Source organism: Chelonia mydas, chromosome 3 (genome assembly GCF_015237465.2).
Source record: "Chelonia mydas isolate rCheMyd1 chromosome 3, rCheMyd1.pri.v2, whole genome shotgun sequence".
NCBI lineage: Eukaryota > Metazoa > Chordata > Testudines > Cheloniidae > Chelonia > Chelonia mydas.
The window spans coordinates 162,578,645-162,600,225 of NC_057851.1; the positions used below are offsets into that span (position 1 = coordinate 162,578,645).

The 21,581-nt window shown below is 46.4% G+C and overlaps 1 protein-coding gene across 3 annotated transcripts in view; it reads left to right on the top strand.

Moving 5' to 3' along the window:
* Nucleotides 1-691: 691 nt before the first annotated feature.
* Nucleotides 692-21,581, top strand: part of RD3 (RD3 regulator of GUCY2D) — a 33,040-nt gene continuing 12,150 nt past the window's right edge. Inside the window, exons 1-2 of one of the 3 annotated variants that reach the window (XM_043543688.1) lie at nucleotides 692-829; nucleotides 19,847-20,167. In XM_043543688.1, the coding sequence (XP_043399623.1) occupies nucleotides 19,866-20,167 (302 nt within the window). In that variant the 5' untranslated portion in view covers nucleotides 692-829; nucleotides 19,847-19,865. Of the gene's footprint in view, nucleotides 830-1,257; nucleotides 1,434-19,846; nucleotides 20,355-21,581 lie in introns of those variants that run through there. The other 2 variants (XM_007058015.4, XM_043543689.1) reach the window with 2 other exon arrangements.

Consider the following 21,581-nt stretch of genomic DNA (forward strand, 5'->3'; position numbering starts at 1 on the left):
CGGGGCCTGACTTATTAAGACTTACGCTGGCGATGCAGACTTCATGCCAAGGTAACCCGTGCCTTAGAAATTTGGCAACAGATGGTAACAATAAATTAGCGTCTCTTTCTCCCAGACTGCTGGGGAATTTAGAGATGGTCTCAAACCAAACCCCCTGGCTCTGAGCATTTCCAGACTTCGGGAGTGTTTGCATGCGGACGCGAACTTTACACATGGTCCCATGGGCGGACCCGAGCCGCTGGACCCGGACCCCTGGCCGCCGCGTCCAGGCCTAGGAGGGCGCTGAGCTGTGGGGACGAGACCACAGAGGAGTCTTGCGAGGCGGGTGGCCGCAGAGCGAGTAACGCCAAGCCGGGGCGGCGATTGCAGCGGCTCCGGGGAAGCGGCGCGCGGGCCCCCGCTCTCAGGGCCACGTGGCACCGAGCCGAGCTGTCAGATCAGAAGCTGGCGGGCCCCACGTGGGGCAGGACTGGGGGCCACCCCCCTGACAGCCAGTGGAGCAGGTGGCCCCGCGCTCCCGCGAGCTCGGCCTCACCCCCACGCCCTGCCCCGCCCCGCGGCTCCTCCCGGCCCAGCCCCGCTCTCAGCCACCTTGGCTTAGCTCGGTCTCTATGGCAACCGCCGCTCAGGAGCTGGGGGGGCGGGGCGGGCGCTCAGCGGAGGCTGATCCCGCCCGCCGCGGCGACCCGGCAGCGCCTCCCGCCTGTCCCGCCGGTCACTTCGGAGTCTGCCGCCGGGCGCCGCGCCGCGCCCCTGGCCCCCGGGCTTCCCGCCGCGCGGCTCCGGGCGCCCCCGCTCCTCGCCCGAGACCCGCCGCGGCCCGGCCCGGGTAAGGAGCGCGGCGGGGCAGAGTCCCGGGACCGGGACGGTGTGTCCAGCCTGCCGACGCGGGCGGCGGGGGTGCCCGCCGGCCTGCCCTGCCCAGCGCCCGGCTCTCGCTGGCGTGCCCGGGGCTAGCCCGCCTTGCCGGAGGTCGCGGCTGGGGGCAGCCAGGGCACTGTCCCCCCCGGGCCGTGTCCTCCGGGGAGCGCCCGGCGGAGCGGCCCTGCCTGGCTCCCGGCCATCGCTCCCCAACTTCTCGGCGGGTGCCAGCCGGGGCACGTGCCTCGGGCGGGGCTGGGTCCCCTCCGCGGTGGCAGCCCGGGGGCTGCAGCGGCAGGCAGCGCAGTGGCGGCGGTGGGACCCGGGGGCGGCGGCTTGGGTTGGGCAGGTGCCAGGGGCGGGGAAGCTGGAGCGCTTCTAAAAGGCGGCCCGTCCCCGGCAGGCAGCACAACCCAGGGGAGCGGTGGGAGCTGGCCCCAGAGGCCGGGCTGGTGTCCGGGCTGGGTGCTGCCGCGTGTTCCGCGCACGGAAGCTCGGTTAGGGCGCTGGACGGAGCCTGCGGGGCTTTTCCTTTGCCCGGAGCGCGGGGACGCGGTCTGCTCTGGTTGGAGGTATGTTCCTCTCTTGCTCCCCCTCAGCCGCCTTTAGGAGTTTCGAAATTGGCGGTCAGCATTTACCACTGACTTGGCTTAGAAAGTGCCCGGAGTAGGTTCGTTTGTATTTGACTTGCCACCTTCCGGGGAATAAACGAGCACAAACAAGTGACTCGAGACTACTGCAGTCTTGAAATCAAGCAAAGTTACATTTAACTGCGGCAATTCTACCAGGAAAATGAGTTAGAATTCACTGGGCAGCCTCTGTCACAGACCATCCATTGACTGTTGTGACAGTCATTACAAGGGGTCACGCATCCACTTGAAATCAAATCTTGGTATACCACTGTGCTTGTTTTGGTCGTTTCCCCGGATGCCGTGCTTATTTAAAACACAATTTAAAAACTAGGAGGCTGATTCCCTTCCCAGTAATTCCAGTTTTACGCAGGCATAACTCAACCAGACTCTGTGGCAATGACTACACCTGTAAAACTGGAGTGACACGTGAAGAATTAGGTCCTAAAATATTTGTTGTGCTGTCACTTAGTGAGATGAGGGTAGTAAAATATCATATGCTTTTATGCTTTTTTTTAAACTAACCCTCGGCTGTTTTTAAAATGAAAGTATATGTCTGTCTATCTAGGACTTATATGTGCTTCATCATAGTATCTTATATCATCCTCTAATTGAAAATTAAAAAAACAGAGTTCTCTGTCCATAAAAACTGTAGGTCTGATCCAAAGCCCTTAAAAGTAATGTGAATAATTCCTCTGATTTTAATAAGGATTGGATCAGGCTCTGTGATCTTCTGGTATTTTCAGAAGAACATCGGTTACCAGCTCAGATGTTATAATTGAACTTAATTTAAATAGTGGTCACTAAGATGGTGGTTTAAGCATGGGGTAACAGGGTACATATAAAGAAAAGGAACACAAGAGAAAAGCAATGTTAGCTTCTAAGTATTGTTCAGATCAAGATGTGTGTGCAGAACTGTAAGCAGCTGGTATTTTTTACACACTCCGGAACAAATTCTGCTCTCAATTACATCTGGGTAAATCCAGAATAATTCCACTGAAATCAGTTGTGTTATTCTGCGTTTATTCCAGTGTAATGGAGGCACACATTCTGCTCTCAGTGCTAAATACCTCAATTTAGTTTCAGCAAAGGTTGGTAATGACCAAGAGCAGTTACCTCCTGGAAGGCTGCTTGGAGTCTCAGTGGACAGGTACGGCTGTCATAATGAGCATCATTGATAGCCTTCTCTACAGAGAAGCTCGGGACTAAATGGGTTTTACAGAGTAAGGGAAGCTTGCCTGCTTTTGTCTTTTCTGTACTTGTTCTATGGAGAGAGGAGTTCAGTTTTCAGTGCTGGAAAACTGGCATTGTTGTCGTGAGCACTAATTTCATATCAATATGTATTTTTAAGCAGCTACTGTACTACACCAAACTTTGAGACTGAGCCCAATATCCTGCAATATTTACACAGGCAAAATTCCCATGTAGTAATCTAGGAGTTTTGTCTGTGTGGGAGTGAGTGAGATCTTCAGGATTTAGCCCACAGTAAATATTTTCAGTAGGAATTTTATTAGTTTCATGATGGTGGCTCTGTTGTACACAGATACACATGCTCCTGTGAATATATATTCCCACCATATGCCACTATGGTATCTGTTGTGAATAAAATATCCCTTCAGAACTTTCCAGATGATGGATTGGTTATAGAGTTCGTGCCATCCCATCTGCATATTCATAGCACATAGTCTGGTCTATGCTGGGAATATAGAAATAATATAGGAAACTCTAAAGACTAACAGATTTATTTGGGCATAAGCTTTTGTGGGCTAGAACTCACTTCATCGGATGCATGGAGTGAAAATTACAGATGCAGGCATTATTATACTGACACATGAAGAGAAGGGAGTTACCTCACAAGTTGAACCAGTGTTGACAGGGCCAATTCAATCCGGGTGGATGTAGTCCACTTCCAATAATAGATGAGGAGGTGTCAATTCCAGGAGAGGGAACGCTGCTCTTGTAATGAGCCAGCCACTCTCAGTCCCTATTCAGGCCCAAATTAATGGTGTTAAATTTGCAAATGAATTTTAGTTCTGCTGTTTCTCTTTGAAGTCTGTTTCTGAAGTTTTTTTGTTCAAGTATAGCTACTTTTAAATCTGTTATAGTGTCCAGGAAGATTGAAGTATTCTCCTACTGGCTTTTGTATGTTACCATTCCTGATGTCCGATTTGTGTCCATTTATTCTTTTACATAGGGACTGTGCAGTTTGGTCAATGTATATGGCAGAGGGGCATTGCTGGCACATGATGGCATATATCACATTAGTAGATGTGCAGGTGAATGAGCCTCTGATGGTGTGGCTGATGTGGTTGGTCCTCTCACCTGCACATCTACTAATGTTAGCATCTGTAATTTTCACTCCATGCATCTAATGAAGTGGGTTCTAGCCCACGAAACCTTATGCCCAAATAAATCTGTTAGTCTTTAAGGTGCCACCGGACTCCTTGTTGTTTTTGTGGATACAGACTAACACCGCTACCCCCGATAGGAAACTCTGTTAACCTTAACAGATCCATTGATATAAGAATTTGTAATTCGAGGCCACAGTGCATGAGCAATAGCTCTGTTCATTTAATATGAAGATAATGTGTTATGTTTAAATAAGCCTGTGGTATAAACCACAATGCAAGGGATTCCTGAGCTGAAGTTACATCCTTGACTCACGCTTTTGTGGCTAAGGAATACTGTTACAATAACTAAGGATTAACAATGGGTGAGTCAGGGATATATATTTAGTTTTAATTCTGAAATCCTTTTGTATTGTGGATTTACACCAGATCCTTAACATTATTTGAACATATCTTTAAAATTAGATAAGCTACAAAATGACAGGAAAGAGATGTTGCTCATGGTATGTGTTCCAGCGGGATTCCTTTCTACCTCTTTTCAGAGTAGCAGCCGTGTTAGTCTGTATTCACAAAAAGAAAAGGAGTACTTGTGGCACCTTAGAGACTAACAAATTTATTTGAGCATAAGCTTTCGTGAGCTACAGCTCACTTCATCGGATGCATTCAGTGGAAAATACAGTGAGGAGATTTATATACGTAGAGAACATGAAACAATCAATCACTTAAGGTGAGCTATTACCAGCAGGAGAGGGGGGAAGGGGGAACCTTTTGTAGTGATAATCAGCAGTTGACAAGAACGTCTGAGGAACGGGGGGGGGGGGGGGGTTAAACATGGGGAAATAGTTTTACTTTGTGTAATGACCCATCCACTCCCAGTCTCTATTCAAGCCTAAGTTAATTGTATCCAGTTTGCAAATTAATTCCAATTCAGCAGTCTCTCTTTGGAGTCTGTTTTTGAAGTTTTTTTGTTGAAGAATTGCCACTTTTAGGTCTGTAATCGAGTGACTAGAGAGATTGAAGTGTTCTTCAACTGGTTTTTGAATGTTATAATTCTTGACATCTGATTTGTGTCCATTTATTCTTTTACGTAGAGACTGTCCAGTTTGACCAATGTACATGGCAGAGGGGCATTGCTGGCATATGATGGCATATATCACATTGGTAGATGTGCAGGTGAAAGAGCCTCTGATATTGTGGCTGATGTGATTAGGCCCTATGATGGTATCCCCTGAGTAGATATGTGGACACAGTTGGCAACGGGCTTTGTTTACCTCTTATTTACGGCATAACTGGGTGCAATTTGATAGTCTGTATTATGCAGGAAGACAGACTACATGATCCTTTCTGGACTTAAGATATATGAATCTAGTGATTACCTGCTCCATCCCAGACATGCAGCCACTTCTTGGGTAAAATATGGCAGCCCTTAAGCAGCAAACATCAACATTATGCAATTGGCCCAGGAGGCTGAATTAAGGAAAGGGTGTTTGTCTTAATTCTGAACTTCCTGACTTATTAGGTTTAAACCACTCCACTGATATCATTTGTATTATTTATTTGTTTGTTTATTGTGGTTTGCATTAGAAAATGTTTAGTGCTTGAAGTCTGTGTGGGAAATTGGCATGAAAATAGTTCTGGGTCTTGGCAGATGAACCTGATTTGCTCTGATAGGTAGGCAGACTGAAATGCTATTATGCATTTGAAGCAAATTGTGAAAAACAAAACAAAAACCCTTTTGCTTCTGCAGATAACATAAAGGTTAGCTTTTGTGGAGATTCCTAGCCATAGGGATCTACTCTGTTGGCTTTTTTTATTTGACATATAAAGGTTAGCTGCTGTAAATCAACATAACTCTTGGCTTCATTTGAATTATGTGGATTTACACAATGGACTTCCATTAAAGTCAATGGAACTATGGCTCTTACATCAGCTGTAGATCTGGAGTAGATATATTTTTTTTTTCTGCTTAGTAGCACATGGTCCTTGTTATATTTTCCCATAATCAGCCAAAACACATGCTTTCTCTATAACTTCTGATCATGACCGTTGCAGTGTTCCTGTCACAGTCCATGTCATGTTCCTTTACTCTCTTGTAATTAAAGTGTATGTTGAAAACACATTGAAAAAAGTTTTTCTTTTGTAACAACAAATCTCTAGGAATCAAAATATTTCAGAAATTATACAATCATAGGGAAGGTCATATGCTTTTAATTTTATAAAAAGGTTCCTTACATAATCTTGTGGGTGCCATGAAATGTAGAAAATACAACACAGTTGTAGTATGCATCTTGGAAGAAATTATGATGTCTTTATATCCCCTGGTTTGTGTTTAGCCTTTTATCTCACAGCACCTTGTGTAAGATTTTCTTGTTCTCCCTTAAATTACCCTTTAAGCGGTACAATATACACTGGGCCAGGTCCTCTGTTCAGTGTATGTACATCTACTCCATAATATAAAATACAAAAATGATATGCTGTACTTGGAGCTAAAAATGTACTCATCACATGCCGCTGAAAGTTACTGTCAGTCATGTCACATCTCTATCAAAAGCAACCTAATATAATGGCAGGGCCCAATCCTGACGTTGACTTGTTCCATTGATGTTACTGACTACTTGAGTCAGTAAGCACTACTCATGTAAGAAAGGGATGGGAGGATAGGTCCTTACCTGGAAGTCGACTGCTAGCATTCCAAACTGTCACCTTCGAATTAGCTCATCCCTAGAAATCATGTCAGACTATTTACAGCCCTGCAAAGCCTATAGCCAGGAAGACTGACAATAAATATGTTTCACTTAGACCTGGTCTACACTTAAAATTGACTTAGCTATATCAAATGTGAAAAATCCACACCCTTGAATGCCAAAGTTAACCTGACCTAAGCCGCAGTATAGATATGGCTAGGTCTACAGAAGAATTCTTTCATCAACCGAGCTACCGCCACTCTGGGAGGTGGATTAACTACAGTGATGGAAAAACCCTTTCCACCAATGTAGGAAGCCTCTACAATATGGACCTACAGCAACACAGCTGCAGCACTACAACTGTGTGACTGTAGCGTCCTTAGTGTAGACATGGCCTTACAGTGTTACACTTACAGGTACCTCAGTTATCCAAACCTCCCTGGTATTTGAAACAGGTCATGTCCTCTGACATCTGTTAATTACTTTGACAATTCCCTTTGTATCCCATATCTTGTTTCCTCCATAACACTTGGATTGTCCAGCTTGTAAAGCAAAACAAACAATATTTTGTCCACTGTGGTACAAAACAGAATAACTGAAATGTGCGCAAGAATTATGCCTTTTAATTCCACTTGTCGGGAACACGAAAGATGTTGCATAACTCATTATATTTGTCCTGCTTTGTAGGTGAGAAGGTCAATGTGCTTTACGGCACTAACGAATTAAGCCTCACAACATCCCTGTGGGATAGATACATATGATTATGCCCATTTTACCAATGAGGAAACAGAGAGGTTAAGCAACTAGTCCAAAATCACACAGGGAGTCTGTGGCACAGCCAGGAATATAACCCAGGTTTCCTGACTTCCAATCTTGCCTCTTAAGTACAAGACTTTCCTTCCATTTTTATGGTTTATTACATAGATTGGCTTCTCAAACTGCGGTCATGACCTCCAAGGTGGTTGCAAATAGGTATCAGGAGGTCATAATCACTCTGCCCTTCCCCTATTGCTAAGTATAAAGGTGGGAGGATCTTGGCTAGATGGGAAGGGGTGGTGGTGCTGGGGGCCCTGGTATGGAAAAAGAGGTCCCCGTATGGAAAAAGTGGAAAACTTTTGATGTAGTTCATTCTACTGAAAACTATGGGAGGAAGAAAGCAGATATTTTTATTACAATTGTATGGCATGTTATATAATTAATATTACAGAGGCGTCAGTAGCAACTTCATAATTAGGGCTGTGCTGAGCTTTTCACTTAAAGCAGGATTAAAACTCCCATTTGAGATGTCAGTGATTGAATTTAGTCTCCAGATTTAACACAGTTGCTGTTCAGAGGACAGTTGGATTGATGATCACAGAATCATAGAATATCAGGGTTGGAAGGGACCTCAGGAGGTCATCTAGTCCAACCCCCTGCTCAAAGTAGGACCAATCCCCAACTAAATCATCCCAACCAGGGCTTTGTCAAGCCTGACCTTAAAACCTTCAAAGGAAGGAGATTCCACCACCTCCCTAAGTAATGCATTCCAGTGCTTCACCACCCTCCTAGTGAAAAAGTTTTTCCTAATATCCAACCTAAACCTCCCCCACTGCAACTTGAGATCATTGCTCCTTGTTCTGTTGTCTGCTACCACTGAGAACAGTCTAGATCCATTCTCTTTGGAACCCCCTTTCAGGTAGTTGAAAGCAGCTATCAATAGGACTCTATAGTAAGTTTGACAATGTGCCCCTCCAAGATCCAAGCCCTGCTTAACCCAATTTGACTGCCAGTCTCTCCTTCTGCCTCCTCCCTCCATTTTGTTTGTTGCTGTCTTCTTCTTAGTGTATGTACAACGTGCCTCAAGTGGCATGTGATCAGGATTCATCACCAAATTTTGTCTGCTGGTTAGATGATTAGCTTTCCTGTCCCAGGCCAGGTAGTGACCGGGAGTGCGACATGAACACTGATTCATGCCCCCTTTTGTTGGTGTTGTAGGCAAGGACATGGTGTCAGGGAGAAAGGGAGAACTTTGCTTGCTGAACTCTTCTTTCTGCCATGGAAGCGCATTCTCCAACTGATAAACCTCCTGTGATTGACAACAGAGCAGACATCTTCTAACAAAACTTAGCAAGTTTGTCAGACTGGGTTGAGCATGACTGATCTCTAGGACCCTGAAGGGGATAAGGGTCTGTCTGTCTATATGTGCAGCCTGCAGTCAGAATAGCCTGCTAGCTAGTCAAAGAAATGTATACCACAGCTCAGTAGTGGGTCTGGGGGAAGGGTAGGTAGCTGACCTAGGAAGCCACAACTAGGGTTGCCAACTTTCTACTTGCACAAAACTGAACACCCTTGCCCTGCCCACTGCCCCGCCCCTCCTCTGAGGCCCTACCCATTCCCCGCCCCTTGTCCAAGGCCCTACACCCTGCTCACTCTATCCCTCCTCCCTCTGTTGCTCACTCTCCCCAACCTCACTAACTCGCTCGTTTTCAACGGGCTGGCTTGGGGCTGGGGTGCTGGAGGGGGTGAGGGCTCTGGCTGGGGGTGCGGGCTCTGGGGTAGGGCCAGAGATGCGGGGCTTGGGGTACTGGAGGGGGCGCTGCTCCCGTTGGCTGCAGTTCCCAGCCAATGGGATCTGCGGGGACGGCACTTGGGGCGGGGGCAACATACAAAGCCCCTGGCTGCCCCTACGTCTAGGAGCTGGAGGGAGGACGTGCCTGCTGCTTCCTGGGAGCTGTGCTGCATGGCGGCTAGCAGGGAGCCTTTCAGCCCTGCTGCATGGCACTGCCAACTGGACAGTCAACAGCCCGGTCAGCGGTGCTGACTGGAGCTGCCAGGATCCCTTTCTAACCAGGTGTTCCAGTAGAAAACTGAACACCTGGTCACCCTAGCCACAACACACATGGGCTTGGTACTTTCCTGGCTCCTCAGTTCATTGTCTGCATTAGCTCCCCTATTGATTTCCTCCCTTCCTGGATCTTCCTCTTCTACATCTTTATATTTATAAATGTTTAAGGGTGGAACAGGGAGCCAGAGACAAAGAGCACAAGGGGGAACATTGAGGGAGTCAAGGGAGGGAGACTTGGAAGAGGAATGGAGGCAATCACAGGGAGCTGGTGGAGATTTAGGGGATGGAGTGGGAAAAGGATGGGGAGAGAGGCCTGGAACATATAGAAGCAGGACACAAGAGGGTGGGGGGGAAAGAAATCCAGGGGCAGTTGGTGAGTCAGAGCACATAAGTGGTGTTGAGAGGCAGGTTAGGAGACTTCATTTTATTTATCATTAAAAATACAAGGAAATTCCTACACAGAAAGGGCTGTTAGTTTACAGCTAAGGTTACTCAATGGCATTTCCTCTGAATGCAATCACTGACAATTAAGGAAACACCCATTAGGCCAACATTAACATCCAGCAATGTATAGAAGTATTGTATAATCCAGTTACATGTACATCTAGATACAGGTATAGTTATACATGTACATTGAAAAAGCAACCATGTAAAATATACTATCTGATGTCAAACATGGTCAACTCTGAGGAGAAGGTGTTATTTCCAAAAGGAAATATAGAGTTGAATAGGCAAAATTCCCGAAACTCTACACTACTTCTGGAGTGGAGATTTTTATGAACAGTTTAATATTTTTAATTTATTAGTATTTGACCAGTTTATAAACTGAGCATGGTCAAACCCAGCTCTCTGAAACATGAATGGACTACTCTGAGTAGCAGCAAAACTGACTTATTGTCCAACAGAAGGATTTGTATCCAGATGCAGCACTGTTTTTATTTACCACAGATGCCCCCTTGGTCATCAGCATCCTGCAACCTGACTGTAAGCCCCAGTCCTTCCTAATAGAAAAGACATTTCATGTTACTTAATGATTAGCTCCAGTGTGAACTTTAAATTGAAAACAGTTGCAATTAGTGGAGCCCCTGGTCCTTTCCCTGGGCTGAAAAGACCAATGGCAGGATGAGTGGGGGTGGCTTGTCAGTTCCACTGAGTGTTTGTGGCCAGTTTCCAGTACTAGAAAGGAGGAGGATGGAGAAACAGCTTCATGCAAACAAGAACCATCTTGGGACAACTTGCACTGACTGTAGCTTTGCATGAGATATTTGGACTGGATTTTCCCTCTGTTCGAAAACAGGCAGTGTGAATTGCAGGTAATCTGCTCTGCCCGCCCTACACCCTTCTTGTTGGGGTGTGTGATTTTTCAAAAGCACCTAGGACACTGAGGACTACAAGCCCTATTGAAAGCCTGTGGGACTTGTACTCCCAAGTCACTTAGGTACTTAGTGGGGACTGGACAAATCAACTCGCAGTCCTTGCTCAGACCAAACTCCCTTTGATGCCAGTGTGCCTGAACTCTTTTCCTAAGTGATTATCATCTTGTGGCACAGCTCTGATGCCCTGCTACAGCAACACCTTTCAAAGGTGTACTCCCTCACAGCACTAGTCTCTTTGATAAAGAGCCACTGAAACAGATCAAAAAGCTGAAGGCCATAAGAAGAGCTCACCACATTGCAAGATCATACCCATAGTGAGTCAGTGGGAATTAAAACCCAGGTTTCCTGACTCCCAGTTTCCTGCTCTATCCACTAGGGGCCCTGCTGCCTCTAATAAAACAGCCAGCAATGGAAATAGCTGGAAGATGTTGGAAGGTCATAATCTGTTCAGCTTCACAAGTTACCCGTACAGGGCCTAGCTCTCTTCTCACTAGGCTGTGTGTACACTGGTGCGTATATACCAGTGTGAGGTCAGACTCAGACAGTAATAAGAACAGGCTAATTGACAGGAATATAGCACTAATTAGCCTGTTGGCTGCTAACAGATGCTGGTAAAATACCCATATGTTATATGAGACACCCAGCTCAACCTGTATCAGAGGAAGGTGCTGGCTGAGTGTTGTAGGTATTTGCAGCTTTTCTAAATAACAGCAGAAGAGTTTCTCTTTAATATAACTTGCCACAGTCATGTGAATGAGAGTGCAGAGACATTTAAATCTTTACAACATCTCAGTTCATTCTGCCATTCACTTTTGCTAGCAGTGAGCTTGCCTCAGTGCCTCTCACTGGATCATGTCAAGGTATCTTAACCTTTAATAACATAGTGGTGAACACACGCTAAACTCACAAATACAATAATACCGTCTAAGTATGTAACAGAGCATAGATGCATTTTAGGGTAATGGAGTTATGGATTCAGAACCATCAGCACACCATTCTCATCTGAGCTTAGTCACCTATGCAGGTGGACTAGACCTGCAACAGGCAGACATTGCCATCTGTGGTAATGTGAAAGTAAGAGAGGCTGTCTTGAAAGAACTGGAGTCATCCTGGCGATATTACCATTATCGTTAATAGGAAGGGAACTGGCTCCTGCTCCCACTGTACTGTATGAGAGTTCAGTAGGAGCAGGATCATTTCCAATAGTTGTTGTTCTGCTTGCTAACGTAAGGGTAATCAAAGCTTCGGGGCATAAACTAATCACCACAGGGTGCACAACTAGTTAGGGTATCATTATTTATAGAGCACCAGAAGTGTAAGTGTTGCTTTACACACACTTGTGGTCCTTGTCCCACAGAACTTGCAATCTTTGCTTTGTTTTTTACCGTCTTCTGAAGGATCAGGTTGCTGTTAGATGCAGGATACTGGACCAGTGGTTTGATCCAGTGTGGCACATTTTCTGAATCTGGAAGAGTCTAAGAATTAGACTGCAATATTTTCAAACTTGGGACCCCAAGAACAGACTTCTTGAGGCACCTTTCTTTAATGGTGTGGATTCTTTTAGTGACATGCACATTGATGGACAATCATATCACCTAGATTTGTAGATGCTGTAAGAAACTGGGAGGTAATTGTAAAAACCATTTCCAGGTTTGTGCCCCACTCCGATACTGATGTACTGATGCATAACACACTTCTAGACTCCACTTTTGGAAATGTGACTTTATTGATTTGTTGACTGATCTTTGAGCAAAACCCTTGCAGCATGGGGCGATCTTACCAAAAAAGGTTCTTCCAAAGCTAGGTATTTTCAACATGTTTTCCCAGTCCTTCTGTATTAGGATCGAATTTACATACGTTACAAATTGCAGTTCTAGGAACTCCACAAATGTTATCTTAGAGATCTTGTTCCCTACTGTATTTGTATTTATTTTATTTTTCATTTTATTACTTGCACTTTTCGGGCCATGGAGAAAATCATACACAATTACATCTTAAAATGACGTAGTGTCAAACTGGAAATCTCCCATGCCAACACAACTCCAACCCTCCCAGCTTATCTCATCAGGCAAAAGCCGGGGTAAATAAATAGATAGATCTACATCATGCTCTGAAAGTCATTTGACTTGTGAATTTCTGGACAAGCACAAGAAGCAAGCCCCAAAATTGAGGGGCTCCTCCCAGAGAATACTCTGATGCTAAATATACTAATCTAGATTTGTCAGCTCAAGCTTACCACCTGGTCTCAACCTCCAGGATGAGGCATGAAGAGAGAAGTGGCCTCAAAGATAACCAGGATCCAAACCATGCAAGGCTTTTTAGATTAAAATCAACACCAGGAATTGCACCTGAATACTAAATTGGATGCCAGTGATGTCTATGGAGTAACAGTGCATTATGCCCCATACCTGGCACAACAGTAAGCAAGCAGACAACTGTTCCACCCTAGCTGAAGTTTCCAAGTGGTCTTCAAATGTAGCCCTGAATAGAGCACCTTGCAGTAATGCAGTCTTGAAGTGACAAAGGTGTGGCTCAGTGAGGCAAGGTCCACTTTTGGAACAATTTCCTTGCCATATGGAGAAGAAAAGCCCTTTGACCACTACTACTTCTGGGAGTCCAGAAGCACTTAGGAGGAGATTCCAAGTTGTACCTTGAGTTCTAAGTGATTATGAACTTTTGGTAATTTTCACTATACTGGGGACTAGAGCTTTAGTCACTTTGCAACTCAGATATGAAATTCTCCTTCTCTCCTGGCTTCTGAGGCTGCTGCCATTTTTAGGTTTTAGATCTAAGCTTACGGGTGAGACTTTCAAAAGCACCTAAGTGATTTAGGATCATATGTTCTATTGAAAGTCAATGAGATTTGTGCTCTTAAGTCATTTAACTGTTTGAGTTGCTTATTTTAATGGTTTTTTGACTGAATGAAGGCATCAACAGAAGCATAGAGATATAAGGCCAAATTCAGACCTGTGTTAGTTGGTACATCTCTCTCTAGGGGCTTCATCAGCTTATGCTACATTTGAATTTGGCCTAGAAAATCAAGGTAGAAATTATCTTGTAAGTCCTCCTGCCTAGAGGAGGAGTGGATGTGTTGGTGCTTAGCTTGCTGAGTGCTTAAGATAGTGTTCTGAAGCATGCAAGTGGAAGGTGAATTATAATGTGTAATCATTATATACCGCCTCTACACGTTGTGTTAACTGCTTCACTGCTGGTTCGTAACTCCACTTACTGTGCTGCTACTCTCACCTCCTATTAATGTTCCGTGTAAATCTATGGAGCGTCAGGACTTAGATGTACAGTTTACTAGCAACCATGATCAAGAGATGGTTATGAGGGAGAACTCATCAGGAAATTACGTTTTTCCCCTGTGAAAAATTTCAATGAAATTTTCTTCCTTTTCATTGAAAAATTTCTTCATATTTTTGGTGTGTTTCATTAGAAAAACCCAAACCAAGAAAAGCTTCAGTTTAAAAAAAAATAAATAAATCCAGTTTTCAGTTACTTAAAGCTGAAAATTTGTCTACCTTTTTATGAAAATCCAATTTTTTTGTCACACAGATGGACACTTTTCATAAAAAATTTTGATTTGCCAAAAAAAAAAAAATTTCCATCAAAGAAAGCATTTTGACAGAACATTTTTGTCTAGCTCTATTATGAGGCTTTCATTCTGCTAGTGCATGGCTGCTGCCGCCTTCTATGTTTTAAAAAAAATAGACTAAATTGTTCAGAAGTGTCCATTAATTCTGCCAGGCTTCATTTTGGGGTGCCCAACTTGAGACTCCGAGGGACTGATTTTCAGTGCTGAGGATCTGAAGTCAAGGCCTCCCATTGGACACTCAAAACCTGAGCCATCCCAAATCCCTGCCTTCTTTTGTAAACATGCTGTTAGCAGGGTCGAAAAGAGACCCTGGGGGGTCCGGTCAGCATTGCCGACCAGGCTTGCAGCGCTAAGGCATGCTAGTCCCTACCTATCCTGGCTGGAACCATGCTGCCCCCTGGAAGCAGCCAGCAGGTCCAGCTCTTAGGTGGGGGGTCATGGGGCTCTGCGTGCATGAACCGGCTAATGGGAGCTGGGGGGGCAGTGCCTGCAAGCGAGAGCTGCACGTGGATCTTCCTGGACCATGGCCTAGGAGCCGGACCTGCTGGCCACTTCCAGGGTGCACGCAGCACAGTGCCAGGACAGGCAGGCAGCATGCCTTAGCCCCTCTGCTGCCCCACTGACTGGGAGCCGCCCAAGGTAAGCCCATGCCCCAACCCTGAGCCCCAACCCCCTGTCCCAGACCTGACCCCCCCCCCCAGCCTGGAGCACCCTCCTGCACCCCAAACCCTCAGCCCCACCCCAGCGCCCACACCCCCAGCCCAGAGCTCTCACCCCCCCCACACCTCAACCCTCTGCCCCAACCCAGAGCTCCCTCCCACACCCCATACCCCTCATCTGTGGCCCCAGCTGAGAGCCTTCACCCCCTCCTGCACCCCAACCCCATGCCTCAACCCGCAGCCCCCTCCTGCACTCCAAATCCCTCGGCCCCACCCCCCCAGCCTGGAGCCCCCTCCTGCACTCCAAACCACTCATCCTCAGCCCCACCCCAGACTCCGCACCCCCAGTTAGAGCCCTCACCCCCTCTTGTACCCCCAGCCCCAGCCCAGTGAAATTGAGTGAGGGTGGGGAAGAGTGAGCCACCGAGGGAGGGGGAATGTAGTGAGTGGGGGGCGGGGCCCCAGGGAAGGGGCAGGGCCTTGGGGAGGGGCTAGGGTGTTTGGTTTTGTGCGACAAGAAAGTTAGCAACCCTACTTGTTGCTCACACAGCAATGGATGAAGCTGATAAATGACACTGTGATATTTAACTGGTGCCATCACAACATTTGGATCATGATGCAATACTCTTCATTTTGGGGGCAAACCCTTTCAGAGTGTTAGGCCTGGATCCACAGATGTAGGAACACCCTGTTGGAATCTAGTCCTGCAAGCTGCTGAGCACTAAAGCTGGTTGGGGGCAGGGGGAAATCCCCCATGGAAAATTTTGACTTTTTTCATCAAAAAAACATAACCACAGAACCCCAAAATGTTCAGCTAAAAACTAAAAGAAAATGTGGGTTTTGAATTTTCAGTTTTCTGTTTAAAAAAAAAAATGGTGACAAAAGCAGATATTTCCTGTGAAAATCTTCATTTTGTTGCAAACAATCTTCCATTGGAAAAAAATTTAAATGAAAAATTTTTGGCCAGCCTACTGAGCCTGCTCATTGTGTTGACTTAAATATTTCTTCATGTAAACATCTCTCCACCCTCTGATTATTTGGTTAGTCCCAAGTGCTTTGCAGGATCAAGGCCCTAAGCCCATCACCTGGTTCATATGCCCCTTTAAGTCATGGCATGTCATCTCCTGACCGAGCTAGAACTGGTTGACATTAGCCTCTCTGTAACCTCCACTGCCGATATCCTTTGTGCCCATCCCTGAGGGCTAACGGACAGAAACAGCAAGGCATGTAAGTGTGTTAGGAGAAGAAATAGTAGATGCTGTTTTGTGCATGCTCTTCTTCATGCTCTGAGCATCTGCTTCGGACTCTATTGTGTCAACAATAATGGTCATTACAATGGTCGATACGGAGTGCTGTTAAAATGACTACACTAGGAGGAGCTGGTTGGTGTTGTATGTTCTGCCCAAATACAATATAAACACATCCAGCAACACAGTTGCATTTAATTTGAAAATAATAGTGCAGGCATATGCATGCTTTCACTTCCCCCCCAGGACAGCCCTCGCTGTTCCGTTAATAGTTGATATTAATAGCAGATATTGCCTGCTTGTACAGTTCCAGCACACCAGAACAGTCAGGCCACCTGTTTTTAGAAGTCAGTGGGGGTCCCAGGGCCTTCCCTCAGTGCATGTAACTCCTCCGTTTAAATCAAAAGCTCTGCATGACACTCTGGTTACTACTACTGCGACTAGTAATAATATAATTAGGGATGAGCTGACCCCCAGATCCAAACCCCTTCGTATATTAGATAGGAGAGGGTGTTCACATTTGAATGCCCTGTTCCAAACCTGCTTCTCTTGTTTTGGTTCTGGGTCAGATCCCAAACCTATCTTCAGATGTGGCTGAAATATGAGAGTGGCTGGTCTTAGCTTGTTCCATGACATGGTGGAACTCTCAACACTCACAACTGACTCAGGTTCAGCTGAAGCAGTTTTAGGCTTTATTCCAAGAATACAACACAGCACATAGCAAGTAAGGAACCAGGCAGCCGTTGTGTTGAGCAGACGGTGACTGGCACTCACTGAATTCTTCTATAGTTGGCATGGGCAGCCTCTGGTGGGCAAAAACCAGTAGGGATAAGGTATACTGATTCAATTACAAGTCTTGCACAGGCTGCCTGAGTTCCTTAAATGCTAAGCAGGAAGATGGAACTTTTGTGGGACGAACTGATCTTGTGAGGCTTCTACTACTTGGTGCTGAAATCTTACGATGGCAGCTCATAAGACTTTAGTACTATTGAGCCCAAAGGCAGGATTCAGCCTCAAATCCAGGCTCTAGAGCTGAGCCTAGATCTAATCTCCACCTGCACTCTGCTTCTTCAGCCCATCGTTACTGTCACAAAATTGTCCCTCCAGTGCTTTTCAATTGAGGATCTCAAAGAACTTCACAGATGTTATTGGCCAAGCAAAGCGAGGCCCTAAACACAACTTGATGGCATTTCTCTGTTTGTCTGTATGCAACGCAATAACTTTTGAAGGCCGCATCCGGTGAATTCCAGAACTTCATGGAATGTGCTAGGCATCAATGGGCAGAATCCGCTTGATTTTGGTGACAATCAGAAAACTTGGAAAACCATTTGTAGGAGTGTCAAAGAGACACACAGCCCAACCCAGTTCCCGCATGCGAGTGGCTTTTCTTCGTTGCACTGCTCTCAGGGCATTACATGGCACCCCCACACTTCTGCCCCTACACAGGCAGGATACTCGCCAGCCCCATGATGGGGGGGATACACTTTGTTGCTTATGTAGTTGAGCTGTAGTACTTCCTCATCCCTCCCCACAATCCCTTCTGGGTAAGGTGGCCATTCACACATTCCTGGCACACTGGGCATTTCCAGTACTTCTGGGAATGGTGTGGGCCTGCCCATGCTGGTATGTTATCAAATGTGCAGTGTGTGCAAGGTCACGCTACACAGGGGGTGCCATTTTTGAAGAGCATGATGCTCCGCCCCCGCCAGCGTGATCTGTGCAGAGCAATACTCTCTTCAAAAGGGCATCCCCCATCTAATACTGGACAAAACCATAACCTAGAAAAGCAAATGACTGTTCAGTTTAACACTGAGTGAGTGGCCTGCCTACTTCTCGGTCCCTGCTTCCACCACTAAAAATGCTTCCTCTAAGGCTTGGGAATGGGGGGGAAGCAGGGACCTGGAGGGGAGTGAGCATTGTCAGGGGAGGGGGAGTGGAGTGGAAGGAATACAGCTCTGCCTACCTAAGCAAGATAAGCAATGAAGTGTGCAACCCTCTAGGAAAGGAGACACATGCAGAGCCCCTGGCATGGGGTTTTAGGGGGAGAATGGGGCACCCTGGTATGGGGGAAGGGAGCAGTTGGGAAACAAAGAACCCCTGGCATAAGGGAGGGTGGTGGGGTGCAAGGAATAGCTGAAATAGGGAGTGGGGGAAGGGTAGCACATGGAGAGCTTGTGAGGGGAATGGAGAGATGCAAGGAGCCTCTGGTGCATGCAATGAACTCAGCTGACAGAAGCAGTGGAGTGTGTGACCCCCGTCCCCCATTTTATCAGGTCTCACAAAGCTCCTGTGGGGCAGGTCAGTATCATTGTCACCATTTTACAGATATACAACCAAAGCACACAAAGGTTAAGTAACTTGCCCAAGGTCAGGCAGCAACTCAGTGTCTAAGCCAAGAAAAATCTGTCCAAAGTCCTGGGTGCCAGCTGTCTGCTAACCACTGCCATTAACTAGGAGGAATTACTTATGACAAGGGCACTAAGATATATCATCAGATACAATAATATGCTGTGGTCATTAGCAGGATGTGGCTACATCTGCACCTCCACTAGGGGGCCACAGAAGGCTGAAAAGGGAGTGTGGCCAGAGTGAGCGCAGGATGTGCTGATTCAGCACACTGCCTCAATCTGCTGGCGGGACTCGGGACCTCTGGCTGCAAACTGGAGCTACCTCTGCCAGTGGAAGCTCCAAGGGAGGGTGGGGGCGGTAACACAGCTTGTCCTCCTTTGGCGTGAATTCCTCCTGGGGTGGAAGCTTTTGCTGGAACAGGAAGGTGTGAATGGTAAGAAGGAACCATAGTGATGGTTATGTGTTAAAAACATGAGAGAGAGAGAGAGAGAGAGAGAGAGAATGTGTGTACGTACAGGAGAGTCCCAGCTTTGCCACCGACTTACTCTATGACCTTGGACAAATCATTTTGCCTTTATGTGCCTCAGTTTACCCATCTGTAAAATGGAGATGATCATAGCCACTTTTGTAAAGCACTTTCCTATCCTCAGATCCTCGGTTGGCCAGATGTGAGATATTACTGTAATTCACACCACTTTCGATCAGCACCAGTGAAGCTGCCCCCAATACTTGATCAGCTCCTGAGAGCTCCATTGCTACTGGAAGAAAACTGCAGGAACATTCAAGGCCTAGGTTGGGGGTGGCGTGGAGCCTCTCTGTCCCATAGGGAGTGTGGGGAGAATTGTCCTATAGGGCACAGTCCCTCTCTCTCAGCTCTCAAATATGCCGGGGTTTGGCAGTGGAAGTTGCTCCTGCCCCTGTTCCCTTTAATGCATTATTCTTCCCCATGGTTAAATGAATAAAGCAGCAGGCACTGGGCTCTTCTAAACTCAGACGCTGTGATTGTGACCGCGGCCCTTTAATGGGCATAGTGGGGGGGGGGGGGCAGTGTCTCCTTGCACCTTCCTTCTCCCCCTGCAAATCTGCACAAAGGCCGGGCACAATCAGGCCCCTATTGATGAGATTTTCAAAAGTGCTCAGCAACCAGCAGCACTTACTGGTCTGGGTAGGGAGGTGCTGGGTGCTGAGCTCTGGAAAATCCAGTCCCGCAAATTGGAGAGATGCAGCAAATGCAGTGAAAGCATTAACAATAATGTGTTTTTTCTTTACAGGTAAAAGAACTGGGGAAGCATGTCGCTGGCTTCCTGGTTCAGATGGAATGAGCCACCGAGCCGGATTTCCCAAAGGAACCCCACAGAGATGGTGGTGGAAACACTAATGATGGAACTAGGCTGGCAGATCAAGCAGGCAGAGAAACAGCAACTAGAGAGAGAGAATGAGTATCGCAAGATAAAGACGGGCGTAGACTACGGCTGGCTGGTTAGCTACCCAAAGCCTAAGCACAACTATGACATCAGCCCAGGGGAGCGGCTGCAGCTGGAGGACATGTGCACCAAAATACATCCCTCCTACTGTGGGCCAGTCCTACTCAGGTATAATGGAGGCTTTGTAGACACAGGACTGCTGCACATCCCACACAGGGAGGCAGATTTCCTAGTGGTTAGAACACAGGACTGGGAGTTGGCATACCTGTGTTTCAATGCAGGCTGTGACAGTGACTCACTGTATGACCACTGGCCAAATAACCGTTATGCCTCATTTTCTCCATATGTAAAACAGGTATAATCATACTTGCCTTGCAATGTTAGTATGAGAGTCAGTTAATGTTTGGTGCTTTCAGATACTCAGATGAAAGGTGCTACAGAAGTATTAAGTATTATTCATTATTATTAATTGTTATCATGAGAACCTTGTCTTTCAAATTCACAGTCAGAAAGCAACACTACATGTAGGATCACGGTGATATTTATTGCCATTTACTACAGCAGATTATTTCAAATAGAAGCAGAATGGTTCAAGTGGAAGTAGTCTTGGAGGTTGCGGGAACAAAGATCTAATCGTTTAGGGTCAAAGTTTGTTAATACAGGGGTGAGAGATGAAAGTATTTCCTGCTGCAAAGAAGAGATGCAAAAAGCAACTTACAGCTGAGACAGGCTGAGAGGGAGCTCCTTGTATTTGACCAGCAAAATGCTCCCTTTTGGCTTACCTGGTAGAGTTACTATGGAGGGACCACGAGGGTCTGTGTTTGAGGCCTGAAAGGTGCACACAGCCTGCCCAGCCACTGGTTGGGGGAAGCTCTGCTCACTGTTGAGTCAACCTATGTGGCAGTCACACAACTCTTCTATTGTGCGGATGGTTTCAGATTGGCTGAAATAGATCTGAATCTGTAATAGGGCATCAAGCTTGAGAAGAGAGAGAATTATTTAAATTTGATATTAAAGATGGGGTCTGCTTCTCTTCCCATTTATGGCAGTGCAGATCAGTAGTGACTCCACTGAATCAATGCAGCGAGCCTGGTGTAATCAGGAGTGACTCCAGTGAGAGTAGTACACTTACCTTGGAGTAAAACTGATTCAAATGAAAGGAGAATCAGGCCTGAGCCTCTCTCCTCTCCCTTTGTTTTTGTTTTTTTAAGATACATTTCCCATTCTTTTGATTAGGAAACAAAAGATTTTGGGGGTGGGGGGAAAGAGAGCATATACCTTTTTACAGGCACTGAACATATATCCCAAAGTGGTTAACTGCTCTCCTGTTTCCCTCTCTCTGGCCACCAGTGTCAACAATGCAGGGAAGTGAGCCACAGCACACCCTGGGGCCCTTCTGCTGCTGCCCAATGCAAGGAGACTGGGAAAGGTGCTCCTCTTCCCCTGTTGGGGAAGTTGCTTCTCTTCCTGTGGGATGAGACGGGGAGATTGTCAGAGGCTCCTCTGTTCTCTTGCAGGACTCCCAGGTGATGGCAGAGTCAAGAATTTATTGATGGTTTAAAGCAAAATGGCCAAATTGGCC